Here is a 25,565-nt window from a genome sequence, read left to right on the forward strand (position 1 = left end):
GGTACAGACAGGCTGTATCAGAGATTGACACATGTTACAGACAGAAGAGAGACAGGCAAACTGTACTGATTTCCTCTCACCACCTGTCCATAAGTAGAAGGTGCTTTGAATTATTTTTAACGTATGCGGTGACGTTTCCCCAAACCCTCACTTTGTGTGATCCAATTTACTAATAACCTGCAGCAAACTCGTGTTATGATTAACTCAGAAGGTTAGTTTATTTCACATTCAAAACCTGGGGGAGGAGTGTTCGCAACTTCCCCATCACTACACACATACACAGTAAGGAGGGAGATAGAAAAAAGAGTTTTACAACTATGGATAGTAACAGTACAAGAACTGCAGAAATAAATATTAGTTCACGTGATCTGCAGAGTCCAGAGTTAGAGTCCAATGATGAATTCTTTCACATAAGAGCTCAAGTTCAGCTGGCTAAAGACAGGAGTTATAGAGTTCACTTTACAATTGGTGCTGATACCGCATGATGGAGTAGGTACACAGAGACTGGGTTGGTTCAGCAGGAAATCTTCCAGCAGAGTCAGGCTTCGAGGAGCAGGCTATTGTTCTGCCTGGAGGTCTGCTTCTTGGTAGTTCACCAGTTGAATGGTAAACACCAGACTGCTTATAAAGATGTAATGCTAAAAGTATCCAAGATGCCTGAGGCTTGGGTCATGTGACATGATCCATTAATGGTTAATTGCAGTTTAACAATCAGTTTCCATGATTCTGGCCAGAATTCTATTGTTCCTCCTTAGGAGAGAGACAAGGTAGCTATTTGCATCTCTTCTGTTATAACGAGTTTCGATCTCTCTCTTTTTTGACAGTTCAGGTTGGAGAGCCAGTTTGTCTGCACTTCCTCTGTTTTTATTGATTACAAGGGGTCTGTATAATGAGATGTGAGATTCCACAGGCTGAGCGAGGAATTCTTTTGTTCTTGTAACTCCTGATGGTAGCTCCCAGAACAACAGGCCAACTCTGTGCCCATGTGACTTGTTGAAGCCATCTTTTTTGGTTCAGCAGAAAGTCAATTTTTTTTAAATGGTAAAAGAATAAAGTTCTGGATTTCTTTTCATGTCATAGGGAACCCAACACATGTAAATACTGGCTGATACAGGTAAATAAAGGCTGTATCAGAAACTGATACAGATAAAGACAGGCTGGATTAGAAACTGATGAAATCCAAAGACAGTCTGAATTAGAGATTGATACAGATAAAGATAGGCTGTATCAGAGATTGACACAGGTACAGTCAGGCTGTATCAGAAATTGACGGAGGCTGTACACCGGCAATATCAACTCCAGGACATCACTACAGGAGTTCCTGATGGTAGTGTCCTCGGCCCAACCATCTTCAGCTGCTTCATCAATGACTTTCCTTCTTTCATAAGGTCAGAAGTGGGGATGTTCACAGATGATTGCACAATGTTCAGCACCATTCGTGACATGAAGCAGTTCATGTCCAAATGCAGCAAGATCTGGACAATATCCAGACTTGAGCTGACAAATGGCAAGGTTACATTCGTGCCACCCAAGTGGCCAGGCAATGACTATCTCCAACAAAGAGAATCTAACCATCACCCCTTGATGTTCAATGGCATTACCATCACTGAATCCCCCATTATCAATATCATGGGAGTTACCATTGACTAGAAACTGAACTGGACTAGCCATATAAATACTGTGGCTGCAAGAGCAGGTCAGAGGCTGGGAATCCTGTGACAAGTAATTCACCTCCTGACTCCCCAAACCCTATCCACCATCTACAGGACACAAGTCAGGAGTGTGATGGAATACTCCCCACTTGCCTGGGTGAGTGCAGTTCTAACAACATTCAAGAAGCTTGACACCATCCAGGACAAAGCAGCCCGCTTGATTGGCACCACATACACAAACATTCACTCCCTCCACCACCAATGCACAGTAGCAGCAGTGTGTCCCATCCATAAGGTGCACTACAGGAATTCACCAAGGCTCCTTAGACAGAACCTTCCAAACCCACAACCACTAACATCTAGAAGGACAAGGACAGCAGAAAGAAGGAAACACTACCGCCTGGAAATTTTCCTCCAAGTCACTCACCATCCTGACTTGGAAATATATCGCCATTCCTTCACTGTCGCTGGGTCAAAATGCTGGAACTCCCTTCCTAACAGCACTGTGGGTGTACCTACATCACACAGACTGAAGCGGCTCAAGAAGGCAACTCACCACCACCTTCTCAAGGGCAACTAGGGATGGGCATAAATGCTGGCCCAGCCAGTGAAGCCCACATTCCATGAATGAATTTTAAAAATGATACAGGTTTTAAAAAAGGCTGTATCAGGAACCAATACAGGTAAAGACAGGCTGTATCAGTGATTGATACAGACAAAGACAGGTAGTATCAGAGAATGTCACAGCTAAAGAAAGACTATCAGATAGACACAGGAAAGACAGGCTATATCAGAGATTGACAATGGGTACAGACAGTCTATAATAGAGGTTGGCACATATAAACACATGTTGTATCAGAGACTGATACAGGTAAAAAAAAGACTATTTCAGAAACTGATACAGGTAAAGACAGACTGAATTAAAGATCGATACAAGTAAAGATAGGCTGTAACAGAGATTGACACAGGTAAAGACAGACTGCACACTGATTTACACAGTAAAGACAGGCTGTGTCCCAGATTGATAAAATTAAAGACAAGCTGTATCAGAGATTGACACAGGTATGGACAGGCCATATCAGATTGGCACAGGCACACACAAGCTGTATCAGAGTTGACACAGGTAAAGACAGGTTTTATCAGAAATTGATACTTATAAAGAAAGCTTGTATCAGACATTTATGCAGGTAAAGACAGGCTGTGTCAGAGAATGACACAAGAACACAAAAACATAATAGGAGCGAGAGTAAATCATTTGGCCTGGCAAGCCTGCCCCACCATTCATTACATTCAAGGATTGATCTTGGGCTTCAACTCCACTTTCTCACCCAGACCCCATATCCCTTGATTCCCTGAGACCCCAAAAATTTGTATATTCTGGTCTTAAATATATTCATTGATGGTGAATCCACAATCCTCTGGGATAGAGAATTCCAAAAATTTACAACCCTATGATTGAAGTAATTCTCCTCATCTCAATCCTAAACAATTGTTCCCTTATCCTGAGAATGTTCCCCACTAACCCCCCGAAAACCCTCCACCCCCACCCATGTTTTAAATTCCCTGGTGAGCGGAAACCATCTCTCAGAACCTACTCTATCCAGCCCCTTCACAATCATGTCCATTTAAATGAGATCACTTCTCATTCTTCTAAACTCCAAAGAATATAGGCCAAATTTACTCAGCTGCTCATCACAGGACAGCCCCCTCTCCCCAGGGAACAATTTAGTGAACATTTGCTGTACCACCTCCAATGCAAATATATCCTTCCTTAAATATGGAGACCAAAACTGCACACATTATGCCAGGTTTGGTCTCACCAAAGCCCTGTATAGTTTTAGCAAGACTTCTTTATTCCTGTACTCCAATCCCTTCGATAAAGGCCAACATGCCATTTGCCTTCCTAATTGCTTGCTGTACCTATATGCTACCTTGCTGCATTCTTTGTACACCCAAGTCTCTCTGAACATCAATTTTTACATGTTTCACATCTTTTAAAAAAGTGTTCCACTTTTCTATTCTTGCGACCAAAGTGAATAGTTTCACACTTCCTCACATTATACTCCATCTGCCATTTTGTTGCCCACTCACTTAACCTGCCTACATCTCTTTGCACTCTCTCTGTGTCTTCCCCACAGCTTAGCTTTCTACCTAGCTTTGTATCATCAGCAACCCGGATGAGTTACTCCCAGTGTCTTCATCTAAGTCATTAATATTGATTGTAAATAGCTGAGGTCCCAGCACTGTTCCTTGCAGCACCCCATGAGTCATAGCCTGCCAACTCGAAAATGTCCCGTTTATGCCCACTCTCTGCATTCTATCCATTAATCAATCCTCGATCCATGCTAATATATTACCCCCAACTCCATGAGCCCTTATCTTGCCTACTAATCTTTTGTGTGGCACTTTATCCAATGCCTTTTGGAAATCCAGATATACTACATCTACTGGTTCCCCTTTATCTAATCTATTAGTTACATCCTCATAAAACTCCAATAAATTTGTCAAGCATGGTTTCCTTTTTGCAAAACCATGTTGAATTGTTCTAATCATACAATAGTTTTTTAATTGCATTGTTAAGGTCTCCTTAATAATAGATTCCAGCATTTTCCCAATCACTGACATTAGGCTAACTGGCTCTGCTTCCTCTTACTCTCCTTTCCAATCTGATGGGACCATTCCCAAATGTAAGGAATTTTGGAAAATCATAACTAGCACATCCACTATCTCTACAGCAATCTCTCTTAGAACACTAGGTGTAGGCCATCAGGACCTGGTTGTTAGCTGGATTTTAGTGCCTTAAATTTTCTTTAATACGTTTTCTCTGCTGATATTAATTACCTTAATTTCCTCATTCTTTTTAGCCCCTAGGTTACTCTCTATTTCTGATTCTGTTTCTTGATGGACTCTATTTTTGTGGAATATTTTAAAAGTTTCCCACTGTTCATTGTAGAGTAAAGGACTAATTCTAACAATAATAATTCTAATAATAGCTACTGAGTATCTGTGTAAGGTGCTAAGTCATGGTGATGTCACCCGCTAAGAGAAGGTAAGTGTGAAGCACCTTAGAGAGTAGATCCAGCTATGCCTTGCCCTCGTTTAACCTTTGTAAGCAGTTAGTTTGTAAATAAATGCGTTTTCAACAAACGACCATAGTCTCCAGCACGATCTCTTCTGAGTAAAAAGCTAACAAATCCTGAGATAAAACCATGATAATGGATGGTGGCAGCAGTGACTACGCCCACAGATGGTAGAAAATGGCAGGAAAATTGAAGCCCAGCAGCAGTGCAGTGTAACAGGTGAAGGACTTCTAGGTCAACCCAGCAACCACGCCAGAAACAACAAAATAACCAGGGCAGCCTAGAGACTGGCAAAACAAACAGCGTGGGAAAAGACAACTTCAAATCAGGGTGAGAAATGGCTACTACTTTGCCCCTACCCAAATCATATCAAAGGGCAGAGAGCCCCAGGCAGGCTGAGCAATAGCAAAATTGGCGAAGACATTTTACCTGGTACTGCATGCCTCAGTCCTTGCGAGTAAAAAGATCAAAGATCAAGTTAGTACTTTGTATACACTGTTGGGAGCATAGCAGATGACATACTGGCCAGACAGTGGAGTGAACGAAGAGACAGCTTCCTATGACGATGTCATCGGAACCTTTGACTCATACTTGAGCCTTTGTAAAAGTATTGTCATTGAGAGGGTGAAATTTAATCGGGGCAGTCAAAACAGAGTGAAGGGATAGACTCATTCATCAATGAAATGTACTGCCTAACCGAAAATTGTGAGTATGGAACACTAAAAGACGACCTGATCAGAGATAGAAGAGTCATTGACGTTTTAGATGAGAACCTCTCTGACTTCTTACAATCTTGGGAAGATTAAACTTTAAGCAAAGCTGTACAACTGGCCAAACAGGCTGAAGACTGAAGGCAGAATAAGGCTTTTGTCAGAGGTGTGAGGGAAATTTCCCAAGAACAGCTCGATGAAGTTGTTCAATTTGTTGTTTGTAAAACCAAAAATATAGTTAGGCAGCAACCAGGGAAATGCCCTGAACAGGCGCCTACCACCATTTTCCAATGTCCCCACTATGGCGGGAAGAAGGGCCCACCCAAATGTGCAGTGCCATGGCTGTGGCAAGTTAGGCCATTTTAAAGTGGCCTCCTGTTCCAGGAAATCTGTGTTTACAAGACAGAAGGAACAATCTGTTAAAGGAACCTCCATTCAAGAAATTCAAGACTTTGACAGCCAGGAAATCATCTTCCTAGGGGAAATAAAGGAAAAGCAAAACCAGTATTGGAGTCTGACATTGATGTAAATGGGCATCTGACCAAAGTCAAGCTAGACACCGGAGCTGGTGTCTCAGCGTTATCTGACAGAGTTTCATGGCTCAATAAAGTGACACTGCAACCGCCCTCTATTTAACTCCAAGGTCCACAGGAGGATATTGCAGACTTTTCACTTCTCTTTGGGGACAGGCTAGAAGAAGCAGGAACGGGATGCACCAAGAATAACGGTGACCACCCACAAAATGATATTCTAGACTTTAATTTGCTCTTCCAGGAAAGGGTGCAAGAGAATGAAGCTGCTGCGGAGGCAGATGATCTGTTGGAAGAAGAGGTCCTGGACCTTTTTACTCTTTTTGACTCCAAAGCTAATGACCATGAAGCAGTTGCTGGCACTTTTGAGGAGGATGACCCTTTTGTTGAAGAAGGTAATAGAGAGATGAATTTGTCTGCTTATTCTACTGAGCCCGCCGACGACATGCAATGACAATTGCAAGCAGCCAGCAAAAAGCTATCCAGGCAGAATGAGATATTAATTCCAATTTGGATCAAAACAATAGTGGAAGTTCAGTGGTTATTAATCCATACAAATTTAAGCTAGAGCCCGCACTTGGATCTCACCAGCAAGCCATGGAGGCACTCAAGCTTTCTTTCAGGCAAGAAGCAGAGTCCCAGAGCTTCTACAGCTGAAGAGTGCCTTAGAAAATCTTAAAGTCAAGCATCAAATGGAGCCTGAAAATATTCAAATTAAGCATGAGCTGGAGAAGTTTAACTACATAAAAGAAAAGGCTGAACTAAAAACCCAGCCATTAGCAGTCACACAGCATTACCAAGCCACAGGGTTAGATTTACACATTAGAAATGGTGCAACAAAAGAAAGTGAACTTATTGCAATACAGCAGCATCTAAATCTGCAGCGGAGCAGCCTAACGCTGAAGCAAGCATGGAAGCGATACCTCACTACCTGTAGAAAGAGAAATTCCTACCCTAAGAGTAGTAGGGAAGTCCTCCTTTCCTTGTCTCCAGCAGTATCTTCAGGATGTTGTTTGTTCTTCTTTTCAGTTACCAGATTCACTCCTCACTCAGATATTGAATGCTACTCTTATCGTCACTGGAGTGGTGAATGATACAGCAGCAAAATTCTCCATAGCAGCTGAAAGTGCTTCATTTTGTCAAGCTGGTGATTTCACCTTTCCCCAGTGTACACCACAGAAGAAGATGAAAGAATTTCAGTTCGTTGCTTTCCTTTTCAAAGGGTCATAACCATTCAACTCCTGGAGGGTTCTCTCTTGAATCAGTTTTTCCCTGACTGATCTTTACATTCAGGTCATCAGAACAGGAGCCAGCTGCTATGAGAAGCTGCTATCCCACTCCACCAGTATGTTTGCCTTCCAAGGAGATGGTGAGAGAACACATACATCCTACACGTTCTCCAAGGGAGCCGAGAACACTGTTGGAGATTGATACCTTTGGCGAAAGTGACTTGGAGTGGGGTTGGGGGGTGAGTAGGAGTTGGCTGGAAACTGTAAACAGTTAATGAGGTTAACAGTTTGTGGGAAAAGTAAACTTGGGGAAGATGTAAAGGATTAACTAATAATAGCTACTGAGCATGTGCATAAGGAGCTATGTCATGGTGATGTCACTCACTGAGAGAAGATGAATGTGAAGCATATTAGAGATTAGTTCCAGCTATGCCTCATTCTTGTTTAACCTTTGTAAATAAATGTGGTTTCAACAAAAGACCATTGTCTCCAGAAAGATCTCTTCTAGAGTAAGAAACTAAAGAATTCCAAGATAAAACCATGATAACAAATGCATTTACATTTTTAGGGTGGGTGGGGTGATGGTGGTGTAGTGGCAATGTCACAGCACTAGTTAGTAATCCAGAGACCCAGGCTAATGGTCTTGGGATATGTGTTCCATGGCAGCTGGTGGAATTTAAATTATATTAATAAATCTGGAATATAGATCCTGAGAGGTATTGAGAGGGTAGATGTGGAAAGGATGTTTCCACTTGTAGGAGAATCTAGAACTAAGGACCACTGTTTAAAAATAAGTAGTCGCCCATTTAAAACAGAGATGAGGTGAAATTTTTTCTCTCAGAGGGGCGTGAGACTTTGGAACTCTTCCTGAAAAGGCGGTGGAAGCAAAGTCTTTAGATATTTTTAAGACAGAGGTGGTTAGATTATTGGTAAACAAGGGGGTGATAGGTTATTGGGGATAGACTGGATGCAGATTTGAGGTTGCTATCAGATCAGCCATGATCTTAATAAATGGCAGAGCTGGCTCGAGGGGCTGAATGTCCTACTGCTCCTTGTTCTTATGTTCTTATATAAAGTCTAAGTAATGGTGACCATGAAACTGTTATTGATTGTTGTTAAAAACCCATTCGGTTCACACTTTTAATGGAGGAACCTGCCATCCTTACCAATCTTGTGATTCTAGACCCACAGCAATGTGGTTGACACTTAACTGCCTTCTGAAATGGCCTAGCACGCCATTCAGTTCAAGGGCAATTAAGGATAGGCAACAAATGCTGGGCTTGCCAGCGATGCCCACATCCCTTGAAAGAATAAAGAAAGAAAGATTAAGTCTAAACCATTTACCTCCACTTATGTCACTAGCTCAACTATCTTATTTCAGATGCTTTGTGCATTCAGATAAGCACATTTCATTTCATTTTTTTACTTCTATTCTCTGTAATGACCGTATTCACTGATGCACAATTTTTGTTAAGCTCTCTGTCCCATCCTGTCCCACTCTGCTGGTCTTCACCCACACTGCTACATGGTTCTGTTGCATCAACCTTTCTCTTTAGATTTCTAAATCTTTCTTCACCTGCACCCTTACCCTTTCTCTGTTAATTTAAAGACTTTTCCACAGCCCTAAACACATTTAAAGACAGGCTATATCAGAGATTGACACATGTGCTAGATAATACAGGTAAAGACAGGCTGTATCAGAGATCAACACAGTTAAAGACAGGCTATATCAGAGATTGACATAGGTAAAAACAGGCTGTATCAGAGATTGACATAAGTAAAGGCAAGCTGCATCAGAGATTGGTACGGGCAAACACAGGCTGTAGCAAAGATTGTCATAAGTAAAGACAGGCTGTATCAGAGATTGACACAGGTAAAGACAGGCTGTGTCAGAGATTGACACGGGTAAGGACAGGCTGTATCAGAGATTGACATAAGAAAAGACAGGCTGTAACAGTGATTGACACAGGTAAAGACAGGCTGTATCAGAGATTGACATAGATAAGGACAGGCTGTATCAGAGCTTGACAAGGGTAAAAACAGGCTGTGTCAGAGATTGATATAAGTAAAGACAGGCTGTCAGAGATTGACATAGGTAAAGACAGGCTGTGTCAGAGATTGACATAAGTAAAGACAGGCTGTATGAGAGATTGACAAAAGTAAAGACAGGCTGTATCAGAGATTGACAGGGTAAAGACAGGGTGTAACAGAGATTGACAGGGCAAAAACAGGCTGTTTCAGAGATTGACACATGTACGAGATACTACAGGTAAAGATAGGCTGTGTGATAGATCAACACAGGTAAAGACAGGCTGTATCAGAGATTGACATAAGTAAAGACAGGCTGTATCAAAGATTGGCATAGGTAAAGACAGGCTGTATCAGAGATTGACAGGGGTAAAGACAGGCTGTGTCAGAGATTGACATGGGTAAAGACTGGTGGTGTCAGAGATTGACACGGGTAAACACAGGCTGTGTCAGAGATTAACATAAGTAAAGACAAGCTGTATCGGAGATTGACACGGGTAAAGACAGGCTGTATCAGAGCTTGACATAAGTAAAGACAGGCTGTATCAGAGATTGACACGGGTAAAGGAGGCTGTATGAGAGATTGACATAAGTAAAGGCAGGCTGCATCAGAGATTTGTACGGGCAAAGACAGGCTGTACAGAGATTGACATGGATAAAGACAGGCTGTATCAGAGATTGACACGGGTAAAGACAGGCTGTGCCAGAAATTGACATAAGTAAGGACAGGCTGTATCAGAGATTGACACGGGTAAAGGCAGGCGGTATCAGAGATTGACATGGGTAAAGACAGGCTGTGTCAGACATTGACATAGGTAAAGACAGGCTGTATCAGAGTTTGACATGGGTAAAGACAGGCTGTGTCAGAGATTGATATAAGTAAAGACAGGCTGTCAGAGATTGACATAGGTAAAGACAGGCTGTATGAGAGATTGACAAAAGTATAGACAGGTTGTACCAGAGATTGACAGGGTAAAGACAGGCTGTAACAGAGATTGACACAGGTAAAGACAGGCGGTATCAGAGATTGACATGGGTAAAGACAGGCTGTGTCAGAGATTGGCATAAGTAAGGACAAGCTGTCAGACATTGACATAGGTAAAGGCAGGCTGTATCGGAGATTGGCATAAGTAAAGGCAGGCTGTATCAGAGATTGACATGGGTAAAGACAGGCTGTTACAGAGATTGACAGGGCAAAAACAGGCTGTTTCAGAGATTGACACATGTATGAGATACTACAGGTAAAGATAGGCTGTGTGATAGATCAACACAGGTAAAGACAGGCTGTATCAGAGATTGACATAAGTAAAGACAGGCTGTATCAAAGATTGGCATAGGTAAAGACAGGCTGTATCAGAGATTGACACGGGTAAAGACAGGTGGTGTCAGAGCTTGACACGGGTAAACACAGGCTGTGTCAGAGATTAACATAGGTAAAGACAAGCTGTATCGGAGATTGACACGGGTAAAGACAGGCTGTATCAGAGCTTGACATAAGTAAAGACAGGCTGTATCAGAGATTGACACGGGTAAAGGAGGCTGTATGAGAGATTGACATAAGTAAAGGAAGGCTGCATCAGAGATTAATACGGGCAAAGACAGGCTGTAGCAGAGATTGACATGGGTAAAGACAGGCTGTATCAGAGATTGACATAAGAAAAGGCAGGCTGTAACAGTGATTGACACGGGTAAAGACAGGCTGTATCAGAGTTTGACATAGGTAAAGACAGGCTGTATCAGAGCTTGACACGGGTAAAGGCAGGCTGTATCGGAGATTGACATAAGTAAAGACAGGCTGTATCAGAGATTGACACGGGTAAAGACAGGCTGTATCAGAGATTGACACAGGTGAAGACAGGCTGTATCAGAGATTGACAAGGCAAAAACAGGCTGTATCAGAGATTGACACATGTACCAGATAATACAGGTAGAGACAGGCTGTGTGAGAGATCAACACAGGTAAACACAGGCTGTATCAGGGATTGACATAAGTAAAGACAGGCTGTATCAAAGATTGGCATAGGTAAAGACAGGCTGTATCAGAGATTGATACAGGTAAAGACAGGCTGTATCAGAGATTGATACAGGTAAAGACAGTCTGTATCAGAGATTGACATAGGTAAAGACAGGCTTTGTCAGAGATTCACATGGGTAAAGACAGGCTCTATCAGAGATTGACACGGGTAAACACAGGCTGTATCAGAGATTGACATAAGTAAAGACAAGCTGTATCGGAGATTGACATAAGTAAAGACAGGCTGTATCAGAGATTGACACGGGTAAAGACTGGCTGTATCAGAGATTGACATAAGTAAAGGCAGGCTGTATCAGAGATTGACATGGGTAAAGACAGGCTGTGTCAGAGATTGACATAGGTAAAGCAGGCTGTATCAGAGATTGACATAAATAAAGGCAGACTGCATCAGAGATTGGTACGGGCAAAGACAGGCTGTATCAGAGATTGACAGGGGTAAAGACAGGCTGTGCCAGAAATTGACATAAGTAAAGACAGGCTGTATCAGAGATTGACACAGGTAAAGACAGTCTGTATCAGGGAGTGAAAAAAGTAAAGGCAGGCTGTACCAGAGATTGACAAAAGTAAAGACAGGCTAAAACAAAGATTGACAAAAGTAGACAGGGTGTATCAGAGATTGACATATATAAAGACAGGCTATACCAGAGATTGACATAAGTAACGACAGGCTGTATCAGAGATTGACATGGGTAAAGACAGGCTGTGTCAGAGATTGACATAGGTAAAGCAGGCTGTATCAGAGATTGACATAATTAAAGGCAGGCTGCATCAGAGATTGGTACGAGCAAAGACAGGCTGTAGCAGAGATTGACATGGGTAAAGACAGGCTGTATCAGAGATTGACACGGGTAAAGACAGGCTGTGCCAGAAATTGACATAAGGAAAGACAGGCTGTAGCAGAGATTGACATGGGTAAAGACAGGCTGTTTCAGAGGATGACACGGGTAAAGACAGGCTGTAACAGTGATTGACACGGGTAAAGATAGGCTGTATCAGAGACTGACACGGGTAAAGACAGGCTGTATCAGGGAGTGAAAAAAGTAAAAACAGGTTGTACCAGTGATTGACATAGGTTAAGACAGGCTGTACCAGAGATTGACATAAGTAAGGACAGACTGTATCAGAGATTGACATAAGTAAAGGCAGGCTGTATCAGAGATTGACATGGGTAAAGACAGGCTGTGTCAGAGATTGACATAGGTAAAACAGGCTGTATCAGAGATTGACATAAATAAAGGCAGGCTGCATCAGAGATTGGTATGGGCAAAGACAGGCTGTATCAGAGATTGACAGGGGTAAAGACAGGCTGTGCCAGAAATTGACATAAGTAAAGACAGGCTGTATCAGAGATTGACACGGGTAAAGACAGTCTGTATCAGGGAGTGAAAAAAGTAAAGGCAGGCTGTACCAGAGATTGACATAAGTAAAGACAGGCTAAAACAAAGATTGACAAAAGTAGACAGGGTGTATCAGAGATTGACATATATAAAGACAGGCTATACCAGAGATTGACATAAGTAACGACAGGCTGTATCAGAGATTGACATGGGTAAAGACAGGCTGTGTCAGAGATTGACATAGGTAAAGCAGGCTGTATCAGAGATTGACATAATTAAAGGCAGGCTGTATCAGAGATTGGTACGGGCAAAGACAGGCTGTAGCAGAGATTGACATGGGTAAAGACAGGCTGTATCAGAGATTGACACGGGTAAAGACAGGCTGTGCCAGAAATTGACATAAGTAAAGACAGGCTGTAGCAGAGATTGACATGGGTAAAGACAGGTTGTATCAGAGGATGACACGGGTAAAGACAGGCTGTAACAGTGATTGACACGGGTAAAGATAGGCTGTATCAGAGACTGACACGGGTAAAGACAGGCTGTATCAGGGAGTGAAAAAAGTAAAGACAGGCTTTACCAGAGATTGACATAGATAAAGACAGGCTGTACCAGAGATTGGCATAAGTAAAGACAGGCTGTTTCAGAGATTGACACAGGTAAAGACAGGCTGTATCAGGGAGTGAAAAAAGTAAAAACAGGCTGTACCAGTGATTGACATAGGTTAAGACAGGCTGTACCAGAGATTGACATAAATAAGGACAGACTGTATCAGAGATTGACATAAGTAAAGACGGGCTATATCAGAGATTGACATAAGTAAAGACAGGCTGTATCAGAGATTGACACGGGTAAAGACAGGCTGTGTTAGAGATTGACATAGCTAAACACAGTCTGTATCAGTGATTGACACGGGTAAAGACAGGCTGTATCAGAGATTGGCATAAGTAAAGACAGGCTGTATCAGAGATTGACATAAGTAAAGACAGGCTGTATCAGAGATCGATATGGGTAAAGACAGGCTGTATAGAGATTGACACACGTAAAGGCAGGCTGTATCAGAGAATGACACGGGTAAAGACAGGCTGTGTCAGAGATTGACATAGGTAAAGACAGGCTGTATCAGAGATTGACTTAAGTAAAGACAGGCTGTATCAGAGATTGACACGGTTAAAGACAGGCTGTATCAGAGGTTGACACGGGTAAAGACAGGCTGTATCAGGGAGTGAAAAAAGTAAAGACAGGCTATACCAGAGATAGACATAAGCAAAGACAGGCTGTATCAGAGATTGACACGGGTAAAGACAGGCTGTATCAGAGATTGACATAAGTAAAGACAGGCTATATCAGAGATTGACATAATTAAAGACAGGCTGTATCAGAGATTGACACAGGTAAAGACAGGCTGTTTCAGAGATTGGCATAAGTAAAGACAGGCTGTATCAGTGATTGATATGGGTAAAGACGGGCTGTATAGAGATTGACACAGGTAAAGACAGGCTGTATCAGAGATTGACACAGGTAAAGACAGGCTGTATCAGAGATTGACACGGGTAAAGACAGGCTGTAACAGAGATTGACTTGGGTAAAGACAGGCTATATCAGAGATTGACACGGGTAAAGACAGGCTGTATCAGAGATTGACACGGGTAAAGACAGTCTGTATCAGGGAGTGAAAAAAGTAAAGGCAGGCTGTATCAGAGATTGACATAAGTAAAGACAGGCTATAACAGAGATTGACAAAAGTAAAGACAGGATGTATCAGAGATTGACATAGGTAAAGACAAGCTATACCAGAGATTGACATAAGTAAAGACAGGCTGTACCAGAGATTGACACGGGTAAAGACAGGCTGTATCAGAGATTGACATAATTAAAGACAGGCTGTATCAGAGATTGACACGGGTAAAGACAGGCCGTATCAGAGATTGACATAAGTAAAGACAGGCTATCTCAGAGATTGACACGGGTAAAGACAGGCTGTATCAGAGATTGACATAAGTAAAGACAGGCTATATCAGAGATTGACATAATTAAAGACAGGCTGTATCAGAGATTGACACGGGTAAAGACAGGCTGTGTTAGAGATTGACATAGCTAAACACAGGCTGTATCAGTGATTGACACAGGTAAAGACAGACTGTATCAGAGATTGGCATAAGTAAAGCCAGGCTGTATCAGCGATTGATATGGATAAAGACGGGCTGTATAGAGATTGACACAGGTAAAGACAGGCTGTATCAGAGATTGACACAGGTAAAGACAGGCTGTATCAGAGATTGACACGGGTAAAGACAGGCTGTATCAGAGATTGACTTAAGTAAAGACAGGCTATATCAGAGATTGACACGGGTAAAGACAGGCTGTATCAGAGATTGACACGGGTAAAGACAGGCTGTATCAGCGCTTGACATAACTAAAGACAGGCTGTATCAGAGATTGACACGGGTAAAGGAGGCTGTATGAGAGATTGACATAAGTAAAGACAGGCTGTATCAGAGTTTGACATAAGTAAAGACAAGCTGTATCAGAGCTTGACACGGGTAAAGACAGGCTGTGTCAGAGATTGACATAAGTAAAGGCAGGCTGCATCAGAGATTGGTACGGGCAAAGACAGGCTGTAGCAGAGATGGACATGGGTAAAGACAGGCTGTATCAGAGATTGACATAAGAAAAGGCAGGCTGTAACAGTGATTGACACGGGTAAAGACAGGCTGTATCAGAGTTTGACATAGGTAAAGACAGGCTGTATCAGAGATTGATACAGGTAAAGACAGTCTGTATCAGAGATTGACATAGGTAAAGACAGGCTTTGTCAGAGATTCACATGGGTAAAGACAGGCTCTATCAGAGATTGACACGGGTAAACACAGGCTGTATCAGAGATTGACATAAGTAAAGACAAGCTGTATCGGAGATTGACATAAGTAAAGACAGGCTGTATCAGAGATTGACATAGGTAAAGACAGGCTGTGTCAGAGATTGACACGGGTAAAGACAGACTGTGTTAGAGATTGACAAGGCAAAAACAGGCTGTATCAGAGATTGATACATGTACCAGATAATACAGTTAAACACAGGCTGTGTGAGAGATCAACACAGGTAAACACAGGCTGTATCAGGGATTGACATAAGTAAAGACAGGCTGTATCAAAGATTGGTATAGGTAAAGACAGGCTGTATCAGAGATTGATACAGGTAAAGACAGGCTGTATCAGAGATTGACATAGGTAAAGACAGGCTATGTCAGAGATTGACACGGGTAAAGACAAGCTGTATCGGAGATTGACATAAGTAAAGACAGGCTGTATCAGAGATTGACACGGGTAAAGACTGGCTGTATCAGAGATTGACATAAGTAAAGGCAGGCTGTATCAGAGATTGTCATGGGTAAAGACAGGCTGTGTCAGAGATTGACATAGGTAAAGCAGGCTGTATCAGAGATTGACATAAGTAAAGGCAGTCTGCATCAGAGATTGGTACAGGCAAAAACAGGCTGTAGCAAAGATTGACATGGGTAAAGATAGGCTGTATCAGAGATTGACATAGATAAAGACAGGCTGTACCAGAGATTGGCATAAGTAAAGACAGGCTGTTTCAGAGATTGACACAGGTAAAGACAGGCTGTATCAGAGATTGACACGGGTAAAGACAGGCTGTGTCAGAGATTGACATAAGTAAGGACAGACTGTATCAGAGATTGACATAAGTAAAGACAGGCTGTATCAGAGATTGACACGTGTAAAGACAGGCTGTATCAGAGATTGACACGGGTAAAGACAGGCTGTGTCAGAGATTGACATAGGTAAAGACAGGCTGTATCAGAGATTGACACGGTTAAAGACAGGCTGTATCAGAGATTGACATGGGTAAAGACAATCTATATCAGGGAATGAAAAAAGTAAAGGCAGGCTGTACCACAGATTGACAAAAGTAAAGACAGGATGTATCAGAGATTGACATAGGTAAAGACAGGCTATACCAGAGATTGACATAAGTAAAGACAGGCTGTACCAGAGATTGACACGGGTAAAGACAGGCTGTATCAGAGATTGACACAGGTAAAGACAGGCTATATCAGAGATTAACACGGGTAAAGACAGGCTGTATCAGAGATTGACACGGGTAAAGACAGTCTGTATCAGGGAGTGAAAAAAGTAAAGGCAGGCTGTACCAGAGATTGACATAAGTAAAGACAGGCTGTATCAGAGATTGACATAAGTAAAGACAGGCTATAACAGATATTGACAAAAGTAAAGGCAGGATGTAACAGAGATTGACATAGGTAAAGACAGGCTATACCAGAGATTGACATAAGTAAAGACAGGCTGTACCAGAGATTGACACGGGTAAAGACAGGCTGTATCAGAGATTGACATAAGTAAAGACAGGCTGTATCAGAGATTGACACGGGTATAGACAGGCCGTATCAGAGATTGACATAAGGAAAGACAGGCTATATCAGAGATTGACACGGGTAAAGACAGGCTGTATCAGAGATTGACACAGTTAAAGACGGGCTGTATCAGAGATTACATAAGTAAAGACAGGCTGTATCAGATATTGACACAGGTAAAGACAGGCTGTATCAGAGATTGAAATAGGTAAAGACAGGCTGTCAGAGATTGACAGAGGTAAAGACAGGCTGTGTCTGAGATTGACACAGGTAAAGACAGGCTGTGTCTGAGATTGACATGGGTAAAGACAGGCTGTGTCAGAGATTGACATAAGTAAAGACAGGCTGTATGAAAGATTGACAGAGGTAAAGACAGGCTGTATCAGAGATCGATATAAGTAAAGACAGGCTGTCAGAGATTGACATAGGTAAAGACAGGCTGTGTCAGAGATTGACATGGGTAAAGACAGGCTTATCAGAGATTGACACGGGTAAAGTCAGGCTGTATCAGAGATTGACATAACTAAAGACAGGCTGTATCGGAGATTGACATAAGTATAGACAGGCTGTATCAGAGATTGCCATAGGTAAAGACAGGCTCTACCAGAGATTGACATAAGTAAAGACAGGCTGCATCAGAGATTGACATAGGTAATGACAGGCTGTATCGGGGATTCACATAAGTAAAGACAGGCTGTATCAGAGATTGACATGGGTAAAGACAGGCTGTATCAGAGATTGACATGGGTAAAGAGAGGCCATATCAGAGATTGACACAGGCCGTATCAGATTTTTGAATCTATTATTTTAACACCAACAGCAGCAAAACAATAACTTGCATTTACATAGCCACTTTAATAATCTAAGAAGTCGCAAGCACTTGACAGGAGTGTTATCAAATAAAATTTGACACCAAGCCACATGAGAGATTAGAGTAGAAGACCATAAACTTGGTCAAAAATGAACATCTTCAAGAGGGTTTAAGGAAAGCTGAGAGGCTTAGGAAGGGAATTCCAGAATTTTGGGCCTTAGCAGATGAAGGTATTGTTGCCAATGGTGAAGCGATTAAAGAGATGCTCAATAGGCAAGAATTGGAGGAATGCAGGTATATCAGAGGGTTATAGAACTAGAGGGGTGAAGATATGGAAGGGTCTAAAAACAAGGTGAGAGTTTTAAAATAGAGGTGTTGCTTAACTGGGAACCAATGTGGGTCAGACAGCACAGGGGTGATGGGTGAATGGGACCTGGTGCGAGATAGGAAATGGGCAGCAGAGTTTTGGATGAGCTTAAGTTTATGGAGGTTGAAAGAGTTGGGTTTTCATTGGCAATAAAGTAGTAACTCATAAATGTAGATTGCTCAGTTAATTATTTGTTGGCCTTGTTGGCCTTATTAGAAAGTACACTGGAAAGCATGTCCCTTTGACAGGTTTACAGAAGTAAAATGGCTTCTTACAGCATTGGTATGACAAGTCCACATGCCATAGAAGTACCAGCTGTCCAACAAGAAAATAGGTAGTAAATAATAAGGGCTGTGAAGAGAGCAGCATATCCAAATTCTTCATGTGTCCCTCTTCTGAAGAGATACACAATTCCATTATATCCGTTTTCAATCAGAAGTACAGCAGCTGAAGGCAGACACAACAGTTTAGAGAGACAAAAGCAAAATACTGCAGATGCTGACAATCTAAAATAAAACAACATCAATAACTTGTACTTATATCGTGGCTTTAACGTAATAAAACATAATAAAAACAGAAAATGCTGGAAATGCTCAACAGCTTAGGCAGCATCTGTGGAGAGAAAAACAAAGTTAATGTTTCGGGGTGATTCCCCTTGATCTGATGTGATTCACAACTAATGAAGTATTTTTAAAGTGTTGTAATGTAGGGAAAGGCTTTAGCCAATTTGGGCACAGCAAAGTCCCACAGACAGCAATGAGGTGAATGACCAGAATTATCTGATTTTGCTGGTATTGGTTGAGGGATAAATGTTGGCCAGAGCACTGGACAAACTGCCCTGCTTATCTTTGAATAGTGTTGTGGGATCTTTTATGTCCACCTGAAAGGGCCATTGCTTCCCTTTCTTTTAGGTCTCATCTGAAAACGCAGCACTCTAGAAGTAAAGCACTGAAGTGTCAGCCTGGATTTTAAAAGAAATACTAAAAACTGGAAAGGGAAACATTAAAGAAAGAGAAGTAAATTCATTAATAAATCAAAAACATGTAAACTATCTAAACTAGCTTGAAAATTAAAAAATAAATTGAAAACAGTGCAAATGTATGACAGCAAGCAAAACAAATAACCAAATTAAATGATGAGGAGTAACTGGTCTCATGTGAATTCTATGTTTGTCCTTGATATTTGTGGCTATTTTGACTATTATATTCCCTATAAATCTTACACTCAATATATATCATTATTAAAATTGTGATGCAAATACTTGCAGTACCACTAAAAAAATGATGTTATTGTGCCAAAAATGTTCATTCTCATCACACGATCTCAAGATAATTATGGATGAGGAAGGTTATTTGACCCATCTAAGTTCATGTATCCAAAAAGAACCTTATAATATCCAATTGGTTCTTAACTGAAAAGGCCAAAACCTCCAGCTGATTTTCAACATCACCAAATTCAACCTTCCATCAACAACCTGAGGTCACAATTAACCAGAAGCTGAACAGGAGTAGGGCAATGAACATACCAACATACGAATTAGGAGCAGGTGTAGGCCATTTGGCCCCTCTTGAGCCCCACAATTCAATGAGATCATGGCTGAACTGATCTTGGCCCCAGCTCCACATTCCCACCTACTCCTCATAACCTTTGACTCCCTTGTTAATCAAGAATCTATCTACCTCTGCCTTAAAAATATTCATTGGCCCTCCTCCAACGCTCTCTGGAGAAGAGCGGTCCAAAGACTCATGATCCTATCATTGAAAAAATGTCTCCTCATCTTTGTCATAAATGGGGGACCCCTTATTTTTAAACTGTGTCCCCTAGTTCTAGTCTCTCCTACAAGGGGAAACATCCTTTCAGCATCCATCCTGTCAAATCCACTCAGAATTTTATGTTTCAATAAGATCACTTCTCATTCTTCTATACTCCAGTGGACACAGGCCCAGCCAATCCAACTTTTCCTCATAAGGTAACACCTCCATTGCAGGTATCAGTCAAGTGAACCTTCTCTGAACTGCTTCTAATGCATTTATATCCTTCCTTAAATGAGGAGACCAAAACTGTACAGAGTACTCCAGATGTGGTCTCAGTAATGTGCTATACAACTATAGCAAAACAGTTGAAAGAGGGGTCTGAAGAAGGGTGATATGGACTCAAAATGTTAACTCTGTTTCTCTCTCCACAGATGCTGCCAGACCTATTTTTCCAGCATTTTCTGTTTCTGTTTTTGTAGCAAAACATCTCTACTTTTATATCCCATTCCCTTCACAAAAAAAGGCAACATTCCATTTACCTTCCTAATCATTTGCTGTACCTGCATGCTAACTTTTTATGATCTATGCACTAGGATATCCAGATCCCTCTGTATCTATAGTTTTGCAATCTCTCTCCATTTAAATAATATGCTGCTTTTCTATTCTTCCTGTCAAAGTGGACAAAATCACATTTTCCAACATTATACTCCATCTGCCAAATTTTAACCACTCACTTGACTTATCTATATCCCTTTGCAGACTCTTTGTGTCCTCTTAACAACTTACTTTCCTACCTATCTTTGTATCATCAACAAATTTAGCAACCATACATTCAGTCCCTTCACCCAAGTCATTGATATAAATTGTAAATAGTTGAGGCCTCAACACTGATCATTGTGGCACTCCACTCGTCACATCTTACCAACCCAAAAATCACCCATTTATCACTATCCTGTTAGCTAACCAATCCTCTCTCCATGCTAATGTGTTGCCCCCTATGCCATGAGCTCTTATCTTGTGAAGTAACCTTTGATGTGGCACCTTATCGACTGCCTTTTGGAAATACAAGTCCACAGGTTCCCCTTAATCCACGTTGCTTGTTACTTCCTCAAATAACTCCTATAAATTAGTCAAACATGATTTCCCTTTCACAAAGCCATGTTGGGTCTGCCTGATTGCTTTGAGATTTCTAAGTGCCCCACTATTACTTCCTCAATAATAGATTCCTGCATTTTCCCTATGATGGATGCTAAGCTAACTGACCTGTAATTTCCTGCTTTCTGTCTCCCTCCCTTCTTGAATAGAGGAGTCACATTTACTATTTTTCAATCGGATGGGACCTTTCCGGCATCTACTATCTCAGCAGCCACTTCTTATAAGACCCTAGGATGAAGTCTATCAGGACCTGGAGGCTTGTCAGCTTTTTGTTCTAATAATTTTCTCAGTGCCCCTTTCCTAGTGATTGTAATTGTTTTAAGGCCTAAATTTTCCCCGTGTTGGATGGGCTCGGCGGGATCAGGCAGGGGTGGTCAGGAAGCCGACCGCCGCCCGTGATCGGCTCCACTCCACGATTTCATGCGGGCGGGCCAATTACGGCCAGCCCTGCATGGATCATGAGCAGTAGTACTGAGCACTTCCTGTGCAGGTGGGGGAGATGGGAGAGCAGGCCTGGCACGCAGTTCACGCATGCGCGCGAAAGAGCATTTCAATCTCCCTGAGGCACGGAGCTGCCTCAGGGAGGTTGAAGAGCTTTTTGAAAAAATTAATAAATACAATAAAAGTTCAGTGAAACAAGTCCCCTCATATGACTGTGTCACATGAGATGGGACATGTTTTTAATTTCAAAAGAAAGTTTTTATTTCATTTGTAATACCTTTAGGAAACCTCATCCTGCTTGTGGGTGAGGTTTCCTAAAAAAATGTAAAGGCTGCTTGGCTTTTTCGCCTGTCCGCCAACCATTAGGTTGGACAGGCAGCAAAAACTTCAACTTAATTACCTTCTTAATGGCCTTAATAGGCCTTTCAATTATCGGCGGGTGTGCGCCGGAGTCGGCTGCGCTCCCATCGAACGAAATATCACGACGGTGCACGGTGACATCGGGACACACGCCCAATGGCATCGCACGTCATTTTACGTTCCGGCTTGTTGGGCACACGCCACACGACGAAGGTAAAATTCTGACCTAAGTTCCATTATCCCTTTCACCTCCTTATTCACAATTTTTTCTGGGACCTATCCTCTACAGTGAAAACACATGCAAATTATCTATTCAATTCATCCACAATTTCCTTATTTTCCATTATTAGTTCCCCAGACTCACTTTCTAGAGCAGTGGTTCCCAATTGGTGTGCCGTGGCACACGGCTGTGCCATGAAGGTCGGCCAAGTGTGCCGGGAAATAAGTTTCAAACTTATGCTTTTAGGAATTCCAACCTACCTTCATTTTCAGCTCAGAGGTTGGCATCTCCAAGTCCCAATGAACCTCAGCATCCTGCATATGGGTCATCCGGGAACAGGCTGCACATTTGCGGTTCGGATTCTTTACCTTCGTCAAGCCCACGCGCAGGCCCCATGCACTTTCACATAGACAGTAAACTCAAGATGGGTGCAAAAGCTCAGGCACAAGTGAGGGGGACAGGAAGAGGTCCCAAACAGAGGAGAGAGGACAGAGAGAAGTCCTGTAACAAAGTTCCAAGTAAGGGAAGAAGACAGGGGTCAGAAACAGGGAAGACAATGGAGTTAAGAAAAGAAGAAACAGGCTCCAATTAGAGAAAGGGCTGCAGGGAGCAGATCTTAAGTGAAGTGGGCTTGGGAGAAGCCTGAGTAGTCAAAGAGACCTCAAAAGATGCCCCAAAGATCCGAGAAGGCAGCTGAAGATTGGTATGCTGCAGGACACTGGGGCAAGGGTACACCTTTGGAGCAGCAGTGTTCTGCTTAGCACAGCCAAATAGCTGAAATTGTGCTTGTAATTTGATGCTTGAAGGCATTTATTGTGTAATGCGATGTGTTGGACCACCGTTTGCCATGGATAAGTCTTGAAGAAAAGTGAAGAATCCCGCTCTGATTCAGATGTGGCCGAAACAACAGAACCTCAGGAGATAAAAGTGAGCTTCATACAGGGACAGTACATTGACAGCTACTAGGCTTTTCGATTTTCTGGACTGGTGAGGCCTCTTGCCCTGTCCCAGAATACCTAATTTGCAGGGAGAAGCTCTCAAACGCTGCAATGGTACCAAGTAAGTTGAACTGCCATTTGAATACAGAACACCACTCACTCTCCAGCAAGGATATACAGTAGTTCAGGTACCTGAGAGAACAAAACGTAAAGCAAAATCAGCATATGATGGAGTGTGTGTGGGTCTCAGATTATGCACAGGAGGCAGGAGGCTGAGCTCGTAGCAAAATCAACGAAGCCACACGCCATTGCCGAAACCCTAATTCATAGAAACATAGAAAATAGAAGCAGGAGTAAGGTCATTCGTCCCTTCGAGCCTGCTCCACCATTCAATATTATCACGGCTTATCCTCTATCTCAACACCATACTCCCGCTCTCCTAGTGTACCTTTACACCTTTAGAGCCTAGAAACCTATTTCCTTAAATAGATTCAGTGACTGGGCCTCCTCAGTCCTCCATGGTAGAGAATTCCATAGGTCCACCACCCTCTGAATGAAGAAATTTCTCCTCATCTCAGTCCTAAATGGCCTACCCCATTTCCTGAGCTTGTGACCCCTTGTTCTAGACTCCCCAGCCAAGAGAAATATCATCCCTGCACCCAGTCTGTCCAGCTCTGTCAGAATTTTATACATTTCAATGAAATCCTCACTCATTCTTCTAAACTCCAGTGAATACAGGCCCAGTCGGCCCAATCTCTCCTCATATGACAATCCTGCCATCCCAGGAATCAGTCTGATAAACCTTCACTGCCCTCGCTCTATGGCAAGTATGTCCTTTCTTAGGTAAGGAGACCAAAACTGCGCACAATACTCCAGGTGTGGTCTCACCAATGCCCTATATAGCTGCAGTAAGACATCCATAATTCTGCCGGCATGCAAAAGTATTGTGAGAGTAATGTTGGGAGCTGATGCTGCCAAAGAACTCGACAAAGTTCCTCTTTCTGATAATACAATCAAACGGCATATTGATGAAATATCAGTTGACATTGAATAGTTGCATCAAGAGAAATTAGAAATGAGTGGAAAATTTGCCCTGTAGATTGACGACTCCACAGATATTAACAGACAGTGCCAGCTCTTAGCCAATGTCAGGTATGTTGATGGGAATCTATCAAAGAAAATTTCTTCTTTTGCAAAGAATTACCCGGTCATGCGACTGGAGAGAAAATCTTTTATGTCACTGCTTACCTGGAGGAAAACAATCTTAACTGGACCAAATGCAATAGCATCTGCACTGACAGAGCAGCTTCTATGACAGGATTTGTGAGTAAGGTGAAAGAACAGAATCCTGACATCCACGTCAGTCACTGTATCCTGCATCATGAAGCTCTTGTTGCCAAAGCAATGCCGCCTGAGTTAACTTCAGTATTAGACCAAACAGTGAAAATTGTGCATTATGTAAAATCACGTCCTTTGAAATCGCACTTGTTTACTATTTCATGTGAAGAGACGGGAGCCAATTACCAGGGTTTACTCAAGCAGACAGGAGTGCAATGGCTGTCTTGGGGGAAGGTCCTCTCCTGTGTTTACGAGCTCCGTAACGCGCTGAAAGAGTTTTCGGCTCTGCATGAATTGCTACACAAAGATTTAATATGTGATGATTCTTGGTGTGCTAAGCTTGCATATCTTTCAGAAATAGTCAGCCATCTGAGTGAGCTGAATATTAAAATGCAGGGGAAAAACGAGAACATTCTGACTGCCACAGATAAACGTCAAGGCTTTAGATCAAAACCGGCCCTTTAGCAGGAAAAGTGGCAAGTGGGTCAATTCAGGTGTTCAAGCTGGCATCAGCGCACTTAGCAAAACCATACTCAGCTTCGTCCACACACATCTTAAAACACTACAAGAGAAGTTCGAATTCTACTTCCACCAGCATGGAAGACATGGTCCATTTAGTGCACTTTCTTTTGAATAGTCAAAGAAATTGTCATTAAAAGAACAAGAGGAATTCACAGAGCTCAGGATGGATCGTACACTGAAACTGAAGTTTGCAGAGATGCCTGTGGACATATTTTGTTTGCTTCCAGGACAAGAATATCCATCTATTTCAGATCATGCTACAGCAGTACTCTTACCGTTTCCCACAGCCTACCTGTGTGAGTTGTCATTCTCAACACTGACTTATGTAAAAGACAAAAGAAGGAAGTGACTATCAGTGGAGCAAGTCCTGCGAGTTGCCCTGTCATCAGTTCCTCTCCAGGTCAATAGACTCTGCTCACAGAGGCAGGTCCAGGTGTCACACTAACGTTGCCAGTAAGACGCTACTCACAGCATTTCCTTCAACTATGTTTTGCTCTGATTCATATACTTTTAATTTCAATACTTTTTTATGAATGAGAAGAAACTGAACTTTTTTTAATATGTTACGAAGATGAACTTTCACATTGAGAAATGCAGACTTAACAAAACTGAAAACAATTGAAATCTTTAATGGGAAACACTTTTAAATTGTGTACATTTTC

The 25,565-nt window shown here is 42.1% G+C and overlaps 1 protein-coding gene across 1 annotated transcript in view; it reads right to left on the minus strand.

The window, feature by feature from the left end:
- The window catches only part of LOC144679341 (chloride channel protein C-like), a 167,517-nt gene that overhangs the window by 80,479 nt on the left and 61,473 nt on the right, over positions 1–25,565 (minus strand). Inside the window, exon 10 of the mRNA XM_078539718.1 lies at positions 18,451–18,622. Coding sequence (XP_078395844.1) covers positions 18,451–18,622 — 172 coding nt within the window. The remainder of the gene's footprint in view (positions 1–18,450; positions 18,623–25,565) is intronic.

Source organism: Cetorhinus maximus, chromosome 4, assembly GCF_964194155.1.
Source record: "Cetorhinus maximus chromosome 4, sCetMax3.hap1.1, whole genome shotgun sequence".
NCBI lineage: Eukaryota > Metazoa > Chordata > Chondrichthyes > Lamniformes > Cetorhinidae > Cetorhinus > Cetorhinus maximus.